The sequence below is a fragment of the Lytechinus pictus genome, chromosome 9 (genome assembly GCF_037042905.1).
Source record: "Lytechinus pictus isolate F3 Inbred chromosome 9, Lp3.0, whole genome shotgun sequence".
NCBI lineage: Eukaryota > Metazoa > Echinodermata > Echinoidea > Temnopleuroida > Toxopneustidae > Lytechinus > Lytechinus pictus.
In genome coordinates, this window is record NC_087253.1 from 6915978 (window position 1) to 6935580 (window position 19603).

A 19603-nucleotide genomic window follows, 5' to 3' on the forward strand; every position below is an offset into this window, starting at 1 on the left:
TGTCCACATGCGTGACAAAACTATTTCCAAACACCCTCTTAACGATTTTTTTTCTCTGTGTGCAAAATAACCCCTGATCAAGTTTTTCGCGGGCTTCATTTACACATTTTGGCCCCGGCCCTAAACAAGTTGTCGTCAGAATATGACCCCTAAACAAGTATTGTCTCGGGCTCGCACGATTTTTCAGAAACGAGGAAGAAAAAGCCCCGGGGGAAAAAACTTGGGGAAAAACATACCCTTAACACGTTTGGCTAGTCTTAAAAAAAGCTTTGGAAAAGAAAACACACCCTGAATACGCTTTGACCCCGCGATTGCATTGAAAGGTCTTTCAAAACCACCTTTTAAAAATAAAATCGGTGTTTTTTATACCCTTAAAGGGATGGTCCGGGCTGAAAGTATTTATAGCTTAATAAATAGAATTCACTGAGCAAAATGCCGAAAATTTCATCAAAATCGGATAACAAATATAACAAAGTTAATGAATTTTAAAGTTTAGCAATATTTTGTGAAAACAGTCGTAATAAATATTCATTAGGTGGGCTGATGATGTCACATCCCCACTTGTTCTTTTGTATTTTATTATATGAAATTAGGTTTATTCAAATTTTTTCCTCCAAGAACTGGAAAAATTGGATTGACAACTGATTTAGTGCATTAGATATTAAATTGCTGCAACTTATTTCATTATAAGGGAGACATATTATTCACACAAGTATGAAATAATGAAAAAATTATGATTTTATGTAATAACATAAGAAAACAGAAAGTGGGGATGTGACATCATCAGCCCCCCCCCCCCTTATGAATATTCATGACGACTGTTTTCACAAAATATTGCTGAACTTTAAACTTCAATAACTTTATTATTTGTTATCCGATTTTTATGAAATTTTCGGCATTTTGCTTAGTGAATTCTACTCTATGTATTAAGATATAAATATTTTCAGTCCGGACCATCCCTTTAACGAGTGCTAGCGCTGCCCGCGTCCAAAACTGAAAAACCACCCCTTAAAAGCGTTTTTTTTTTTTTTTTGGGGGGGGGGGGTCACGCACGCGTGTAGAGCAATATATTTGAGCCCCCCCCCCGGTCACGGTTGTTGTTTCCTGACGCTTTAAAAGCTGATCCAATGATGTCGCCCCCCCCCCCCCACCACCACCATCACCACCACGAAATCCTGATCCGTATATATTGAACATGTTGAAAAAAAAGCCGAGTTTGGGAAGCAAATTAGTGTTCATTATTGGACGGGTAAAATCTTTTGAACATCCGACAAGTACTTTTCTGCAACTGTCTCCTTGGAGGAACCATGCAGAACTTTCATGATAACGCCACCTACGACAATAAACATTATAATTTCCACGATTCATATTGGACCAATGATTTTATATGGCGTGGTGTCTAATGTGCTTTTCGCCACTGTTTGATGATCAAATGTGTATATAGTGCTGGTCGCTTGTATGGAATAAAAAATATATGATAATAATACGAATTACGCCCTTTCAGGCCACCCTCCCAGTCTCTCTCTTCATTCAGATCTTTTAAATACACAATACAACTGAACACTGTTTAAAATTCTTATACGAGTGTTCATCATATAAACCTTATATAGTTGTAATAGTTGTAAGGGCATAACAGTTCAAACTGTGGTCATATAACAGTGCTTAAACAACATTGTTTACACTATTAAATAACTACTGTAACTTTAATATATCATGTATAGTAAACGGCTTTGTATGAAATTTTAAACATAATTGTGTATTCGTCAGTATGCTCATTTTGCCCCCCCCCTATACATTTTAATTCAGAATAACATAAACTGAAATAATAAAAAAAATCTAGCTTTGATGGAATCATAATCACATCTGATACACGTATGTAAAGACGAATATGAAACACATAAATCAATCATATCGAACCGTTTATAAAATTGATATTCGTTATTCTAATTCTGGATCTGTGACAACAGAGTCCAACGTCAGGGCCATTAATTTTGACATAAAGCTTACCAATAATGATCTTTTGGTCGATTTTATGATAGATCATACACAATAATCACTTTAAAAAAAATCGTAGAAATCAGCCCCACAATCAATTATTGCAAAGCTTTCTGCAACCAAGCCAAAGTCTATGAAAATAATAAGAGTGACATTCATCTTTCCTATTTATCTATTTCTGCCCATAAACTTGTATTATTTCATAACTATATTTACCCGGCAGAAGGTATCTTTCAAAACAGTTTGTTTAGACAATAAAAACAAAATGCAAACTTAGGCGTGTATAGCGTTTTCTTTATTTCTTTGGTCCAAATACATATACAGCAAAAGTATTGAAAAGTTCAATAGATGATAATTGAAAATATTTATGAATATTACAAAGTGTTATTGAATCCTTCACTACTGGGAAATATGATTACAATAATACTGTTTACAAACTGTACAACTAGTTGTATAATGACAATCTTGTTTAAACAGGGTTTTAGAATGATCAAACAACTTATTTTAACCCCTTTTATCATCGCAAATCGTATCTCGAACTTTGATCGAGGCCAATAACAATAATCGCTGATAGCCATCTACATAATATAAAAAAGAGAACGATCTTTAAGGTATAACTTATCTTTACATCATGCAAATAATATTATGAGTATTATAAAATGCAACCAATGCCCAAGCATTACAACTGACTATAAAGGCTGACTATAAAGACTGTAACAATTACTTTAAAAATAATCATTATCCCGTATACTAAATGGCAATATTTTTTTTCACTACAAAAATTATTTATATAAAAAAGTATTGTACAGCGACATACTATTATCATAAATGAAATTTTATGTGGGCGATACACAGAATATAAATGCGTTTTTTTAAAAGCTTCGTACAATACAATATGGCCTGACCCAAACCAAATTTTTGTAGTTATTTTTTTTTTTTGTCGAGGCAGACCCCCTCTCTATTTCCTCTTTTTTTTGTCTGCCTGTCTCTCTCTCTCCACCCCCTCTTTCTTGTCCCTATTGGTCAAGCAGCCCCCCCCCCCTTTGCACCATCTCTGTCTCTCTCTCTCGCCCTCCCCTCCATCTCTCATTTGATCTTTACCCTGATTTTTTTTTTATCTCGTTTTGAAAACATGTACAAATAACCTGAAGAGCTTGACTAGATAATGCGCTCGCCCACAAAGTACCCCGACCCACACACACACTGATACACACACCCAAAATTTGGAAAGGATGATAACTTCACTTTCATGACTTAGGCCTAACGTTAAGAAAATATATATTGATGTTCCTTGCCTTCCCTTATTGTGGCCTACACGGAATTAGACAAAATTGAATTGCTGTGGATTCAGTAAGGAAAGGATTTCATAATTATACATTATCCCGTTGTGGACAATCCGGCTTGTAGTTGAACGCCATCTGCGGCAGAAACATTATAGTCGCAGATCCTCAAAACCCGTCCGTGATACTGCAAAACGAAAAAAAGAAAGAAAAATAATACAAACAACTGTGGAGTAAGAGTTGTATTATTTCAGAAATCAAAGATAGTTATGGGCAGAAAGTACGGGAAATATTGTTTAGGGCGGGTTGGGGAGAAAGAAGGCGAGGGGGGCATGGGACAGAGAGATATGGGGTTAAATGTCCATTTAAGGTCAAGTCCACCCCAGAAAAATGTTGATTTGAATTAATAGAGAAAAATTAAACTAGCAAAACGCTGAAAATTTCATCAAAATCGGATATAAAATAAGAAAGTTAGGACATTTTAAAGTTTAGCTTATTTTTCACTAAACAGTGATATGCACAACTCAAATGAGACAGTCGATGATGTCCCTCACTCACTATTTCTTTTGTTTTTTATTGTTTGAATTATACAATATTTCATTTTTTATAGATTTGACAATAAGGACCAACTTGACTGAATCATATAGAATTAAACAATGCTCATTCCACACGTTCAGGGAGGAATTAATCGTTGTTTCACTCGACAATGAGGAGAAAAATAGAATATTCCCTATTTCATATAATAAAATACAAAAGAAATAGTGAGTGGATGATGTCATCAGTCTCCTCATTTGCATACCAACCATGATGTGCATATAACTGTTTTGTGAAATTAAGCAAAACTTTAAACTGTCATAACTTTCTTATTTTACATGCGATTTTGATGAAATTTTCAGTGTTATGCTTGTTTGATTTTTCTCTTTTCATTCAAATCAACTTTTTGTTGGGGTGGACTTGTTTATTAATTTTCACGGTAATATTGTTAAAGATGATCAATTTTATTCTTGTCAATCGGACAACAATAATTTTCGCTTCCGTGACGCAATACAAACTCAAGTCAAGAACACAGTAAATGTATTGAAAATTCCCGTCAAATGACAAATTACTGTCAAGAGGTCTTTGTTGATTCACCTACTTTTGACAAAGACTTCTTGGTTGTTCATTGTCATGAAGGGCATTAAACAATACATTTTTTTTTTTTAATACGTCGTGCGTGTTGGAAGCGATCACTCCGCATTTGCCAAGTAAAGGTATATTTAAACTCAAACTACTGGCGGATCCACGAAGGGGGGGGGGGGGGGCACAGCCGGCTCGTGCCCCCCTTTTGAGAGACACAATTACGATATTAATGTAAAAATGCCGTTAAACACAAGTGTGTCCCCCCTTTGAAAGCGATGCCCTTTATTTTGCTTGTCAATTTTTTTTCGCGTACGAAATGTAGGCCTACTTAATTCTTTGTTGAAAACCTTTTTTTTCTTTCTCTTTTTTTGCTTGTCAAATTTTTCATTCGGGAAAATGTCCCCCCCCCCCTTTTGGAAAATCCTGGATCCGCCCCTGACTCAAACCATATATTAATGTTGGTTAAATCCCCCAGAGTATTGCATGTCACTATTCCATATAATTGCTAGATTAAGTTAATGAATGTGTCCAGAAATTGCAGAAATTTACTGATTTCACATCAGAATTTTATTCGATCGGGAGCCCGATAAAATTAGAACATTTGCATACTTTGTCTGAACCTTCTCAATCATGGAACGATGGGGCTGAATAACATCTCAGTTTATTTATGCTAAATATAATCATTGTTCGTAGCCTTCTAATATCCAATAATAAATATACAAAGTAAGTACCTAGACGGCTATTTCGAATAACAAATTATTAAAAACAGATGTTGAAAACAATCCCGAGAGAGGGCGCTACATTTAAATATAAATGGGTTTTGTAATATTCGATGATATCGTTCACATTATTGACCCTTTACCATGTTTACCAAAGTTTTAAACAGGCTATAAAAAGATGCACACTTTGATATGACAGAGGTGTGTGCGTTCACACTAACCTAATGCGGATAAGTCGATCCCGGGTAACTGACTGGAGGTGGTTGCGGGTATCCAGAAGTTGGTGGAGGTGGTTGCGGATAAACGACTGGGGGTGGATTCTGCGGGTACGGATATGCTGGTGGGGGTTGCTGTGGGTAGCCTTGTTGGGGGTACGGGTAGCTCTGCGGTGGGGGCGGTGGTGCGGTTCCAGTCGGATAGCTAGGCGGCGGAGGGTTGGTCACGTACTAAAGAGAAATGAATGATGTAATGAAGGATAAACCACCTTTTTTTGTTCATTTCTTTTCCACGATAACTCAACTCTTAAAACTAAACTCCGTTGCCCCCCCCTTCCGATCCCTACCACTTATAAATAATGATAATAATAGCGGTATATTTACCCAGGGTAGCTACTTCAGTTCCGAAAACTGTTCTCCCAGGGAGCCCTGCTATTAGTACCCCGGCTTTAGCTGGGCTGCCTATAGGCGCTCAAGCATTCTCCATTTCCGCCACTCTCTAAAAAGTATTTTTTTTTTAATTTCAGTTAAATCATTATTATCAATATTATTTATTTGTTTATTTATTCTATTATTTATTTATTTATTTATTTATCTATGTATTAATTTATTTATTCTATTCATTATTATTAATATTAATATTATTATTGTTATTATTATTATTTTTTTTTTTTGGGGGGGGTATATCATCAGACACATTTCTCACCCATATGATTATATTCATATAAAAAAAAATTATCTGGAAAACGTTCCATACTTACATTAATGTTGAATTTATGGAAATCGATATGTGGCGGATGCTTGTATATGACGTCACAATTTAAAATAAATAAATAAATAAATGAGTATATTAATGAATAAATGAATAAATAAATGAAATTATAATAAATAAATAAATAGATAAATAAATAAATAAATAAAATAATAATGATAATAATAATAATATAGGGTATTTATATTGCGCACATATCCACCTTGTTAGGTGCTCAAGGCGCTCCTATATTACCCGGCTAAGCTAGGCGTTCATAGCGCACACAGCTTTGGTGTGTGCGCCAATTATTTATTAATAAATAAATAAGTACAAAAACATAGCTCTTTTATTCTTGGGTGTTTTTTTTATCAAACCTTCACCAATATCTTTCTCATTTTTGTTTCTGCTTATATTAAACCAACGCACGGTAAACTCCCCCTTTAAGGCGAGGGATGCAGGAATGCAACAATATACAGGCTGTTTATCTTTAGGCCTATATATCCATGCTTTAACCCATAAATCCAGCCCGCATAATAATGCAAGTTGAATATAATCGTTACAATAAACCCATTAAAGTCCAACATGGTATTATATTACACATTTCCATCATCATTGCCATGTTAACGGACAGCTCTTAAAATGTTCTGCCAAAAAAATGCAGGCATTCCTTTATTGCACACAGAGTGTTGATGTTTTTTTCTGTACAAAATGTCTCCCCCCTTTTGGAAAATCCTTCATCCACCCCTGTTAATGAATACCAAATTTCGGCAATATTTTGTAAAAAAAAAGTATGCATGCCGTCAATATTATTGGTGGGCTGATGATGTTCATGGGCGGAAATCCCCCTACTCAAAATAGTAGGGGGGACACAATATTAAATGTCCCCCCTACTATTCGTGGTCTTTTATGATGGTAAGAAATACATCATTCAAAATCGAAATAAAACATGTATTTTTGGACGAGATGACCTTACTTTTGGGATGATAATATTTTTTTTTGCTTGTCAAACTTATTTTCGTCGAAATGAACTTAAATTTGGGGTGATAACCTTTTTTTCATTTTTTGTTTTATTATTATCATTTTTTTGTTGCTTTTCCAGCCAAATTGTCCAGCCCCTTGTCCCCCTACCTTTTGGGAGAGATTTCCGCCCCTGATGACGTTACACACCCTTTTTGATTTTCCGTATTCTTTTACATGAAATGAGAATCATTTGATATTTTAGTAAGTGTTTAAAACATGTCTCCCAGGTAATAATGACACAAGTTTCAGAAAGGATTATTTTCAAACTGTATATTATTAGTAAATGTTATTTGTACACTCTAATAATATGCAAAAGAATAAGTGGGGAGATAACGTCAGCAGCTAGCTCATTGCATATTCATGACGACTTGAACTGTTTCAGCGAAATAATGAAAACCATGCATTGAAATGCCAGGACTTTGTTATTCCTTGTTCAATTTGGATCAAATTGCCGGTGGTTTGCTTGTTGGATTTTACTCGTTCTGTTTAAATCACACAATTTTCAGCCGGGAGTAACCCTTTAATCATAATTTTGTTGGCATGACAGATTTTTTTTCGAAGACACATGCGATGGTATCCTTCCCCCGTTTCACTTTTTGGCGGGAACAAACAAATTTCAATAGTTATTAATGTACTGTAAAGCAATTTGAACATTTCTGCGCCATAATACCCCCTCCAATTTATATAAAACTCTTGGATCCCCGTAGCCATACTTTTTGCATTACATAATTTTTTTTACTAGGCGGATGATGAAAAAAGTTGATCAATACAATTCAAGTATCACTAAAATCTGCAGGCTTACTTAGTTACAACTACCGACAATGCTTGATTTAAATTACTCATTTAATTTTGGATTGCGGTCTTAACTACAATCATTTCTTCATCAATTATAGAATTTTAAAAGAAAAGAGTGATGGAGCTTACAACAACTGTCTTTTCCTCCTTGACAACAGTCCTCGGTGGGGGCGGCTGACGGCTTGCACTGGCAGCGGCTGCGGCCCCGGCCCCTAAGGCCGCCCCTGCCATGAAGCCAAGGGCAGGACCAGGACCATGGTGATGATGACGATGGGGAGGAGGATGGTGGTGATGGTGGTGGTGGTGGTGTCCAAACTAGATTGAAAAATTGAATATAGGGAAAGAAATAATTTTTGGCTTCTATGCTTCAAGCATATATTTGCTCATATAGTTTGCCTCTGCATTTTACCCATTATTTTTCGATGTTGTATTTATGTCTTTCTCCAGTCACTATATATAAGATTGTCACTTGGTTATGTACTTTATGCCATATTCTGCCTCGCGCATTGTAAATTTGTTTTGTATATTATTCCAATAAATGCAGGAAATCCTGCAAAAAAATTATTCTATAAAATAAGGTAAAATGGAAGAGGTATGGTGATATAGGGAAATTACCATAAATCTTTCCATTTTAAGGAGGAGAGTGAAATGACGGCACTTGTGTGATATCACAATGACTGTGTGTTAAGATTAGCTAGTCCCTAATTCATAGGTGTCGATTTTTTCTATCCCCCTTCTTTTGCTCCCCCCAAAAGGGGGTCCCGGGCCCCTCGCCCCCTGGATCCGCCTATGAATTAATAAAAAAACCATATAAAACGCATTAGTTGTTAAGACAATTTTGCTTTCATGCGCCATAGAAATGAGAGAGGGCCTAAACATATGCATTTATTCATAGCTCATGAAATCATCCTATATCGGCAAGTTCACTTATCACATTCAGATGAGAGCGTTAACTGTTTTCATAAAAGACTTGTCGCCTTTAGGAAGAAACTTAGGATAAACTGAATTGGGGAAAGCATGTTTTTTTCTTTTTTTTTTGTATTTCTGGGTTGTCAATTATTATTGATTTTATGTATTTTAATTAATGCATCGATTTTTTTTCCAGGAGATATAATGCCTTTTTTATGCCCTTGAAATATTGTGGGTGGTGGCGATTGTACAGGCCATCCCCACCTGATTTTTTTTTTTTTTTTGGGGGGGATATATCCCCCCACCCCCCCGTATCGACATCCATGTCCTAAGCATACCTTTTGAGATAGAAATTTGTATTACAGAGAATGAATTAATATCCCGTTATTCTATTTCCGTTGAGAAGCTAAAAATGTTTTCGAGCTCTATATGGAACGTATACCTGTTTCGCGACTTGATGACATAATTTCATGATTGTATTGGGTAGCACATTAGTGGATGTCATTCAAGTGGGGCTAAATTACAGACTTAACTTCTCGGGATCTTATAGTGAACCTGGAAAGGTATGAGTAGTTGAGGATTTGAGGACTGGTGGGGGTATAAGGCAAGTGGTTCGTGTGCCCTTTAACGGAAAATTTCAAAGATGTCAAAATGTAGGCCTATTTAACATTTCAATATTGTTTTCATTTTTCCCCATCCTCATTTCTATCAAATAGAAATACATAAACTGATAAGGAACAGAAAATAAAACATTGCTAGTGCACTATACATTTTGGAATCACATCTTAGATATGACCGTGCATGAAATAAAAGAATTCTCTTTTGTCTTAATTTAAAAACAAATCATGAAAATCACAATATTTTCAAGAATTATTGCACGACTAGAGTACAAAATCAAAGAAACAAGAAATGAAAAATAAAAATAATGAAACATTGCAGAACAAAGGCTACAAACACCTCTCATTCAAGCGTGGAGCTCCAAATTCCGTAATGGATTTTAAACCCTGAAGAAATACACGTCCCTTTCTTTGGTGTGCACAACCTCTTTGAAACAGATTATGAACTAGAATTGATGAGGCAGGGCCGCATTGCGATATACTATTATACCTTCAACATGTTCAACGTGCACGCAACACGTCAACATTATCTTGCCCCCCCCCCCCGGCATCCTCCCTCCCCTCACTCCCCTGACTCACTAACTCTCCATATATACACATAAAACAAAAGATATTTGATATCATTTCATTTTTTCCTATACCTTAAAACCCGGAAGGGGGGGGGGGGGGGAGGGGGTGATTGTATTGTACACATCACACCCCGCACATGGAAACTTTAGGGTGTCCTCTCCTGCTTTGCTAGTCCCTGATTTGTACCCATTGTTTAGCCGAATAAAACTGCTTTACGACTCCGGGTTAATGTTATACCGAGGTTTTTACCTGACTGCTAAGAAAGCACGAATGCCTGTGAGCAAGCAACAAGGGGACCGACGGCTTAAAGTCCTCTCCGAGGGACCTGGTAATGAGGATAAATGCCTTACCAAAGGGCACTAGCGCACCACTTGGGAATCGAACCCGGGTCACCGGAATACGAAACCCCCGCTCTACCGACTGAGCTATCGCGCCTCCAAAGGATCAAAATCTTTTTTACAATCTCATTTCATGTAATTCATACCTCATAAAAAATGTCGCAGTCACACATTCACGAAAGCGACACCACACCGATCAAAGCTATTACGTTATTTTCAATGACATGCATATTATTGGTCGGTTTGGAGTCAGTTTCGTCGGTGTGGCAGAAGCTACATCACTTTGAAGGGGAAAAAAACCCCAAAAACATGGACTTTCATCTGATATTTAATAAAAGAAAACATAAATAAATAAAAAGTAGGCGTTACGGTAAAGGCACACGAATATCACTATAGGGGTGGGTGGGTTTTATGATTTGTCCCGACTCCCGTGGGCGTGGTGAACACTTTAATCCTTGTGTTTACATTCCATGGCTTAAAATTCAATTCAATATTTAAATACAATGTAAAATAACAAAATATATAAATGCATAAATGTGACAAAACATACAAAAAAGAAATATACAACAAATAAATATAATTTATACATTCATGTAAAAGAAAAATAAACATATGGTAAGAGGCAACCAAAAAGATTAAAATCTTGTTAGGCAGTTGCCCCTTTACAGGTATTCAAATAATCATTAATAATCATAACGTAATCATATATTCATACATCAAACACAGAATCACCCACACCCAACACACATCCATGACCCATTGCACTCAAACAAAGGAGAGAGAGAGAGAAAGAGAGAAGAGAGAGGGGGGGGGGGGGAGGGTACATGTATGTTTAGAAAAGGGAAAGGGAATCAAGATGAATAACCACTGTTATTGAAATTATCATAATTATTATTATTAGTTTACGAACTTTTATACTTCCAAGAGTGTCATTTACGAACGCAGAGGTCGTCAACACCGTGTCGTTGTTGCTGTCCTATAGGTTCGACGGTTGCTATCTTTTCGGATACGACATCCCCCCACCGGAGGGGGGGGGGGAGCCCGGGGTGGGGGAGACTAAAGGGGTCGTACTTAAAACAAATATTCCACGATATGACTATAGTAAATTAGGACAATTCAAGGATTCGATGCCGTCAACAAGACATGTTTCAATTCACTGCATTTAGGGCCCGAACCTTTTTCTCTGACCGTTTGCGTCCTAGATATAGTAGGCCTAATAATGACAGTAAGTGTGCGCGTGTGAAATATTTATGCTTTCTAAAGAGATACCACACTTTTCTGCAGGGGCAGTCAATATATTTCGATTATAAGCGGGGGGGGGGGGGGGGGCAAGACCCGGGGCAAGACGACCCAGTGGTGACACCATATTTTTTCAGTCGCTTTATAGATATATAGGGCTTAGAGATATATCTCTATGATATAGGGTTTAATTTCATTTATTTATTTATTCATTTATTATTATTATTGATAATAATAATAACGGCATATTTACCCAGGGTAACCCCTTCAATTTCGAAAAATTTTATCCTAGCGGGCCCTGCTATTATTATTACCCGGCCAAGCTAGTCTGCCGATTCGGGTGCACACAGCTTTTTGGGGGAAATATTTCCTGCCGGTACCCATTTATTTCACCTGGGTTGAGTGCAGCACATTATTCGGCAAATAATACAAAAATACCTTTTGAGTATAAACAATACAGAATAAGAAATATAAACCATTGGAACGCCAGGGACAGAAAAGGATAACTGAATTACTGTGGCATAAAGCCTCTTGTCCCAATTCCAATGATTGATTTACAATAAAAAAATAATAAAGCACTCATAATGTAAGGGGTGTAGCATGAGGCATGGGTGATAGAAAACAATATGTGATATTTAGATGATATAAAACTATATGAACGAATTATGGGCAAATATTTATTCATTAATTTACTTATATATTTTATAAACCATTTTTTAGTAGGGTGGCTCCATTAGTAATTGGCATACTGTTGTCATCGCAAGCTCTACAACAATAGTACAAAAATAATACAGATAATACACTGTAAAAAATGAAGTGCTCATTTAAAGGAGAATGAAACTCTTGGAGCAAGTTAGCTTTTGTGAAAGCAGAAAAATCAAAGAATGAGATCAACAAAAGTTTGAGTAAAATAGGACTAGCAATAGAAGAGTTATGAGCATTTGAATGTCGAGATCACTAATGCTATGGAGATCCTCCCATTGGCAATGCGACCAAGATCTATGATGTCACAGATGAACAACTCTCCCCTTTTGGACACTGAAAATATACCCCAAAACATCTCTTTTTGCTCATTTCTCATCATATGACAAACGATTCATCAATGATATAATGTTGTGAAACATCTGTACTTGTCCTCTCATAAAGAGAACACCTCACCTTGTGAAAGACTCTATAAAAGTGAGAATATAAGTGAAATAAGTACTAAAGTAATGAGGGAGTTGTACGTGTGTGACATCACAGATCTTGGTCGCATTGCCAATGGGAGGATCTACATGGCATTAGTGATCTCAATATTCAAATGCTCATAACTTTCTTATTATTCATTCAATCTTCCTCAAACTTTCAACAATATGTTTCTTTGGTTTTTCTCTTTGATATGGATTCAGCTGGTTTCAAGGGTTTCATTCTCCTTTAAAGCGCTTGTACGCAGTAAAAAAAGCTGTTTAAGATTTTATACAACGCTGTTTACTATATGAACCTTACAGTAGTTGTTTAACAGTTTCTAAACAATCATACTTATTTTATTGAAGATTAGATATTGAAAATTAAACTTTGTTGTTTAAGATTTTAAACACATGTTTAAGCTGTTTAAACAATTACTGTAAGGTTCATATAGTAAACAGCGTCGTAAAAATTTTTAAACAGCGTTTTTACTGTGTATAGTGACTGCACTACTCCATTAGTAATTGGCATACTGTTGTAATCGCAACAATAGTACAAAAATAATACAGATAATATACTGTAAAAAATGAAGTGCTAATTTACCACTTAAAGTGCTTGTATAGTGACTGCACTACGAGTAGAAAATCAGCGCTCGTAGTGCAGTCACTATACAAGCACTGTAAGTGCTAAATTAGCACTTCATTTTTTACAGTGTAATCAAACAGATAATAATCATAATTATAAGGAGCATCCCCCCCCCCCCGCTGGGACGCAGCCCTTGCTTTTCGTGGCCCGTGTCCAATATTACACTTGTGACGCGCATGGATTCACGGTGTAAACAACTGTACAAACCCAAATCATCAGACTATCAGACTTTGAACCGTTATCTTTCCGATCAGTATGAACAAACGACATATTGATATTCATGTGTAAATATACAGACATCGGGGGCCCGTAACACACATCTTAGCAATCATCGAATATGTATATTTTTTGAACAAGTGCACACCTAGTTACCAATATGCGTATAGCACTTCCATTTATTTGAAAGCAGGATAAAAGAGCATTGTTGATTAAATGCCTTGCACACGGGCAAAGGTGCCGCTGCGGCCGGGGATCGAACCCCGGACTTTCCGTGTATAACCAGGGGGGCCGTTTCATAAAGCTGTTCGTAAGTTAAGAGCGACTTTAAGAACGACTGGTGAACCTTTCTTACGCGCTTAACCATCGTCAATGAATATACCATTTACCACAAGAAAGGATCACCAGTCGTTCTTAAAGTCGCTCTTAATTACTTACGAACAGCTTTATGAAACACCCACCAGGCGCCTTAAAGCCCCTTTCACAATTGACGTACGACCTGTTTACGACCACCTGCAACAGTTTTTTCTTGTTGTTGCACGATCGATCCCATGGTGTCTTGCGAGCACTCGCAGTCGTTGTAGACGATCGCACAAACTCGATGTGGTCGGAGGTGATCGTGACTGGTCGCATCTGAACTTTGAACATGTTCAAAATTCAAACGCGATCAAATACGATTGATTCACTCGCAACAGGTCGTACCATCGGTCGGGCGATCATCGTGTGAGTGTTGTTCAACGTTGTACGACTTGGTGCGAGAGGTGGCACAACTAAGTATAGTCACATTTAGTCGACTGGAGGTCGTACAACACTTGCACATGTGCTGGAGACCTACAGAGACCAGTCTTGCGACTGGGTGCGATAATATGAGACTGTGGCAAGACCGATCGAAATTACGGCTTACTACATTCCACTACCGTTGCATTCGCATGTATGCGACCGTTCAGCCCCTTTCACAATTGACGTCCGACCAGTTTACGACTGCCTGCAACAGTTTTTTCTTGTTGTTGCACGATCGATCTCTTGGTGTCTTGCGAGCACTCGCAGTCGTTGTAGACGGTCGCACGAACTCGAGGTGGTCGTGACTGGTCACATCTGAACTTTGAACATGTTCAAAATCCGAACGCGATCAAATACGATCGATTCACTCGCATCAGACCGTACCCGGGGTCGTACCATCGGTCGGGCGATCATCGTGCGAGTGTCTTTCAACGTTGTACGACTTGGTGCGAGAGGTGGCACAACTAAGTAGTCGCATTTACTTGACTGGAGGTCGTGCAACACTTGCACATGTGCAAGCGACCTACATGTACAGAGGCCTGTCTTGCGACTGGTTGCGATAATAATATGGGCCATAAGACTGTTGCAAGACCGATCGCAACGGCTTACACCATTGCACTACCGTTTCATTCGCATGTATGCGACCGTTCCACTCGCAATCCCTCGTGCAACACTCGCATGTGATCGCACGAGCACAATAAGAGTATATGCGACTTACTCGTGCATCGGGGTTTACTGGTTGTTTTGTTGTACGACAGCTGTTGCAACTGTGAAAGCCTCTGTGCGATCTTATGAGATGACTAGCGACTGATGCCTGTTGCAGCCTGTCGCACGACCAAAAGGTCGCAAATGGTCGTACGTCAATTGTGAAAGGGGCTTAAGGTGACCGCACACCTTACGATTGGTCTGCGACTCAATTTTGGAATAAAACGTAGTAGAATTTAATGCTAATATTGAGACTTGGAATATCTTAGTGTGTAATGTTCGAAATCATCGTACGAATACCTATGTTCAAATCTGTGACTATGCTATCATCCTTCTTAGAATAATATCAAATTTAATGTCTAGTCGTAATGACGTCATAGCAGTCGTAAGGTTGGCTACAATTTGGAACTGATTTAGCCTTTACTCGAAAATAAAGGCTTGCAATCTTTCAAAATGGTTATATTAGTATTCTTTCAATTAATTTTAACCTCAAATTAAATGATATGTTCAATTCACATTCTCAGAAAATGAGCAAAATGCGATTTGTTCCAAAATCGGATCGCGAACAGTCGTAAGGTGCAGTGCGGTGGCCTTTAGACCACTCGGCCACTTGCATCTCTTTGACTATAACGTACGATCAATCGTGAAAGTCAAGCGTATTATTAATTGCTAGCCCATGTAGATCAACCGCTTATAAACTAAATGATAACGAAGGATCATACTTGAAAAATAAACCACAAACACCGAAAGGAGATCAGATATAATCATATTCTGTTCTTTTCTTAAAATACAAATAAGGTTTCACAGTTAAACCGTACAAGGAAGTGATGGAGCTTACAGGTTTGTAATACGAGGTTCAGTGTTGATTCATAATGTTGCGAATAATGAAATTTGCGGCATCGCATGGGTGATAGAGTGGAAATTCCCCATTCTATCTTTAGTTGGAATAAATACATGTTTCGTCGTTTCCCTTTTTTGTTGAGAAATATCCTTACAATACGAAAGCGAAATTAAGTTTAGTTGACATGGTTAAAAAGGAATTAAGAAGGAGTGGAAGCATACACGTTCTAATACGGGTCATGTAGGTCATGTAGATCTATTGAGAAAAGAATATGACGTCATCTATATAGGATTTCTCCCCCCCCCCCCCCACATCAAAATATCGTGAAACTGCTCCCTTCGTGTATAAGAATGAAATATAGGCCTATTTCAGAAATATTGTTAGTGATACAATCCTTTCTCTTCGTTGAACAAATCAGTTATGCTGTTTAAACGACCCCTATGTCAGTATTCTGATCTTCATCTGAGAAAGAAACGTGTGTGTGATGTTGAACTTCACCATGTCATACCAACCACTTCTCTTCTAACTTCTTTTTGCAGGATTTTCATTAATTATATGATTAATTAATGCATTGATTAATTAGTTATTCACTATATCAATTAATTAATGTATTTATTAATTTTAAATATCTATTTATTTATTCAGTACTTTTTTTGGAGGGGGGGGGGCATGTCCTCGGAGTAGGCGTATCCCTTCAATCTGTTTTCAGCTTATCTTGATGTTTATTTTTATTATTTTTTACTGTCGACTGTTTAAAAAATTAAATCAGGGGCCGCAGAACAGAGGGGCTGAGGGAATTCAGCCCCACCATTCTCACTATGTAAATAAATGTGTAAACCCCAATCAAATTGTGATAATGAATATTCAGCCCCTTCCTAGGGCTCAGCCCCCTACTTAATCGTTCCGAGGCACTTGTGTGGTTATTATTTTGTGTGCCTTTATCTCTTGTATTGTATTAATTCTTACAAATTTTCATTTTATTTTCAAATCATTATAACCATGTAAAAATGTGACTCTGCGGAACTACCTTCCTACTCATGCAAAAAAAGTGAAATATTGTTTCAAAATAAATACTGATATACGTGATATAATGTACATTGATCTGATAATTTTACATTTTAGTCAATGATTGCGCGAAGTGTCTTCTGGGTACTCGATCAGCAAGACAGATATGAATAATTTCGTCGCGAACTAATACACATATTACATTACATTAGCATGATATCAAATTATATGCATTTAGTCGATACAGACTATTTGTAGAAAAACAATGAGGTAGAAAACTCTATATTTTTTTACAAAAGAAACTTACCGGCATGGTTAGATGTTCTCTTGATTTTTTTATTCAGCAAATGGTTGCTCTGATGAAATACGCCTCGTCTAATCGTCCCGAAGAATCGATGATAAAGAAACTAAAACACGCAACGATTGACTTTGCTTCGGTGCGCTACTTCGTCCTTTCCACGGTAAAAAACTACTACTAGTTTGCCGTGATCAGCGCGAGAGGTCACACCGGGATAATTTCCGATAAACCGCCTCCAGTCCGACCAGAGCTTTCACGTTATTCCCAACGACATAACCACCGGTCGAATATGATTCGGTTTGGTCCTTGTGCCTGTAGCATTTGACTGTTTTCTTGCACGTCGATTATGTCCAAGTTTGCGTTTATACACAGTGTATGTCACGTGATAGGTGAAGCCGATCTTACCAGTTCCTTATCTGCATGACGTCATAGGATGGGGTTCAAGTAGGCCATAAAGTTGTGTTGAAAGTCGTGATAAAACACAAATCATACATTGAATGCCTTTAATTACCTCATTTCCTATCACTTCATTTATGTCTATCTATATTCCTCTAATCTTCAATAAATCTATTACTTTTACATATCTAATTGTTTATCCCTTTTTTGATATCAAGCAAATGAACAATTCCATTTTAGTTGATAAATATTAAATTCAATTTTATTATTTTTTAAGGAAGGGATTGAGTCTTCACTCTTCTGACGCCAAGTACACACAGATGCCGTTCATCACCCCTATCATTTGGAGGGAGAGGAAGTCATATATATATATATATATATATATACATACATATATGTATATATATATAAATACATATATATATATATATATACATACATATTATATGATATCATATGACTATAATTAAGCTGTTCATGTAAACCTGAAACATGGGCTTCAGTCCCCTCCCACTTCCACTCACACACTGTACACACCCTAAATTGTTTCGTCGATTATCCTTCCTTTACTCCCCAATCTCTCTACATTTCTATCTCTCTCTCTCTCTCTCTCTCTCTCTCGTTCTGTCTCTCTCTCTCTCTTCCTGAGACCAACGATTAAATATTCTGGTTGCTATGAAACTAAATTCAATCTCGATACTATCATCATCATCATCATCTTCATCATCATCATCATCATCGTCGTCATCGTCATCATCATCATCATCATCATCATTTAGTATTGTAATTATTGCTAATGATGTTAATCAATATTAGTCCCTTCATGATGCTATCAAATACGAAATTGTATGACCATGGGTATGACTATCCGACCATAATAGGGTATGTAATTGATCACTTTATTTCGGAAATAAATCAACGTTTATGGCGCCATCACGTGACGAAATCTAATCCATAACCTGAAACTGTAAATAACACTCCTACCAGTCAACTATATAAAAAAAAACGAGAAAATATTTCTTCACAATTTCGGCAAACGAAATACCCTTCCTAAATCAGTGTTATATATAAAAAAAAATCATACTGACACATTTTGTTGTCAATGAACTATATCAATTTACACATATTGGTAATAGATAAATACCGTTTTCCTTCTTGTGGCAATAAGGTGTGTGAAATGTATATAGGGCACACACAAGTAATTGATTAGCGCGCATTGCAGCTTACTGAGCATGCTGAGGCATAAGCAAAGATCACACGACTTTATTAAATATGACAATTCCTCAAAATTAGATATGTTAATATATCAAACTGTAAATGATAAAATACAATCTTTGTTAATCCTTTCTTATATGTAATAATGCCTTTTTGAGAAGCTAATCTGTATGATTGTATTCAATTTTGATTATTGTTGTCGTGAATGGACGACCAGCGCTTCTCGGTGTTAACCTCTGATCTCTTTACTACAGATACAGTATAACTACAGACATGACAGATAATACAGATCAGTGCTGTGAACTGACCTAAATGATGGTTTGTCTTGTTTCTGGTCTGACATTTTATTTTTGGTTTTAAGCTGGCCAATTACCGGATTACGGTCCGCGATTTTGTTGCGCTGTTAGTTGTGGTTCCTCAAAGTGAAATAAAGCGAAATCTATAGGCTAAGAGTGGTTGAATCTTATCGTTTTGTTTATTGATTTTTTTCGCATTATTTATTTATTTATTTATATATATATATTTATTTATTTATCTATTTATTTATTTCATTTATTTTAGTCTGAGTTACTCTTGCCCCGTGCTACTCGTCACTGATCTATATCCGTGCATTCCGTAGCCCAGCGCCCGCTATCGGCAAAGCAAGAACAAGCCTCTTCATCCATAAAACTGAGTTGAACTATATACGCTATGTACCAAGGGCCACGGAATGGGGGGGGGGGGGGGGGGGGAGGGCTAAGTGGGTTTCAGCCCCCACGTTTTCCAAAAAAA

General features: G+C 37.0%; 1 protein-coding gene across 1 annotated transcript; it reads right to left on the minus strand.

Moving 5' to 3' along the window:
• Positions 1-2268: 2268 nt before the first annotated feature.
• Positions 2269-17605, minus strand: LOC129267837 (nematocyst expressed protein 4-like). The gene is made up of 4 exons (XM_064104577.1): positions 17231-17605; positions 8024-8209; positions 5335-5559; positions 2269-3462 (listed from the first exon to the last, which is right to left on the minus strand). Exons 1-3 carry the CDS (start codon positions 17234-17236, stop codon positions 5335-5337), a joined length of 417 nt encoding a protein of 138 aa, XP_063960647.1. The 5' UTR covers positions 17237-17605; the 3' UTR covers positions 2269-3462.
• Between the last annotated feature and the right edge of the window lie 1998 nt (positions 17606-19603).

Bases quoted from the DNA above. Each gene is read 5' to 3' on its own strand.
- LOC129267837 (XM_064104577.1), bottom strand. The intron at 5,560-8,023 runs GTAAGCTCCATC...ATTTCTCTTTAG, and splicing joins AGGAGGAAAAGACAGTTGTT to TACGTGACCAACCCTCCGCC.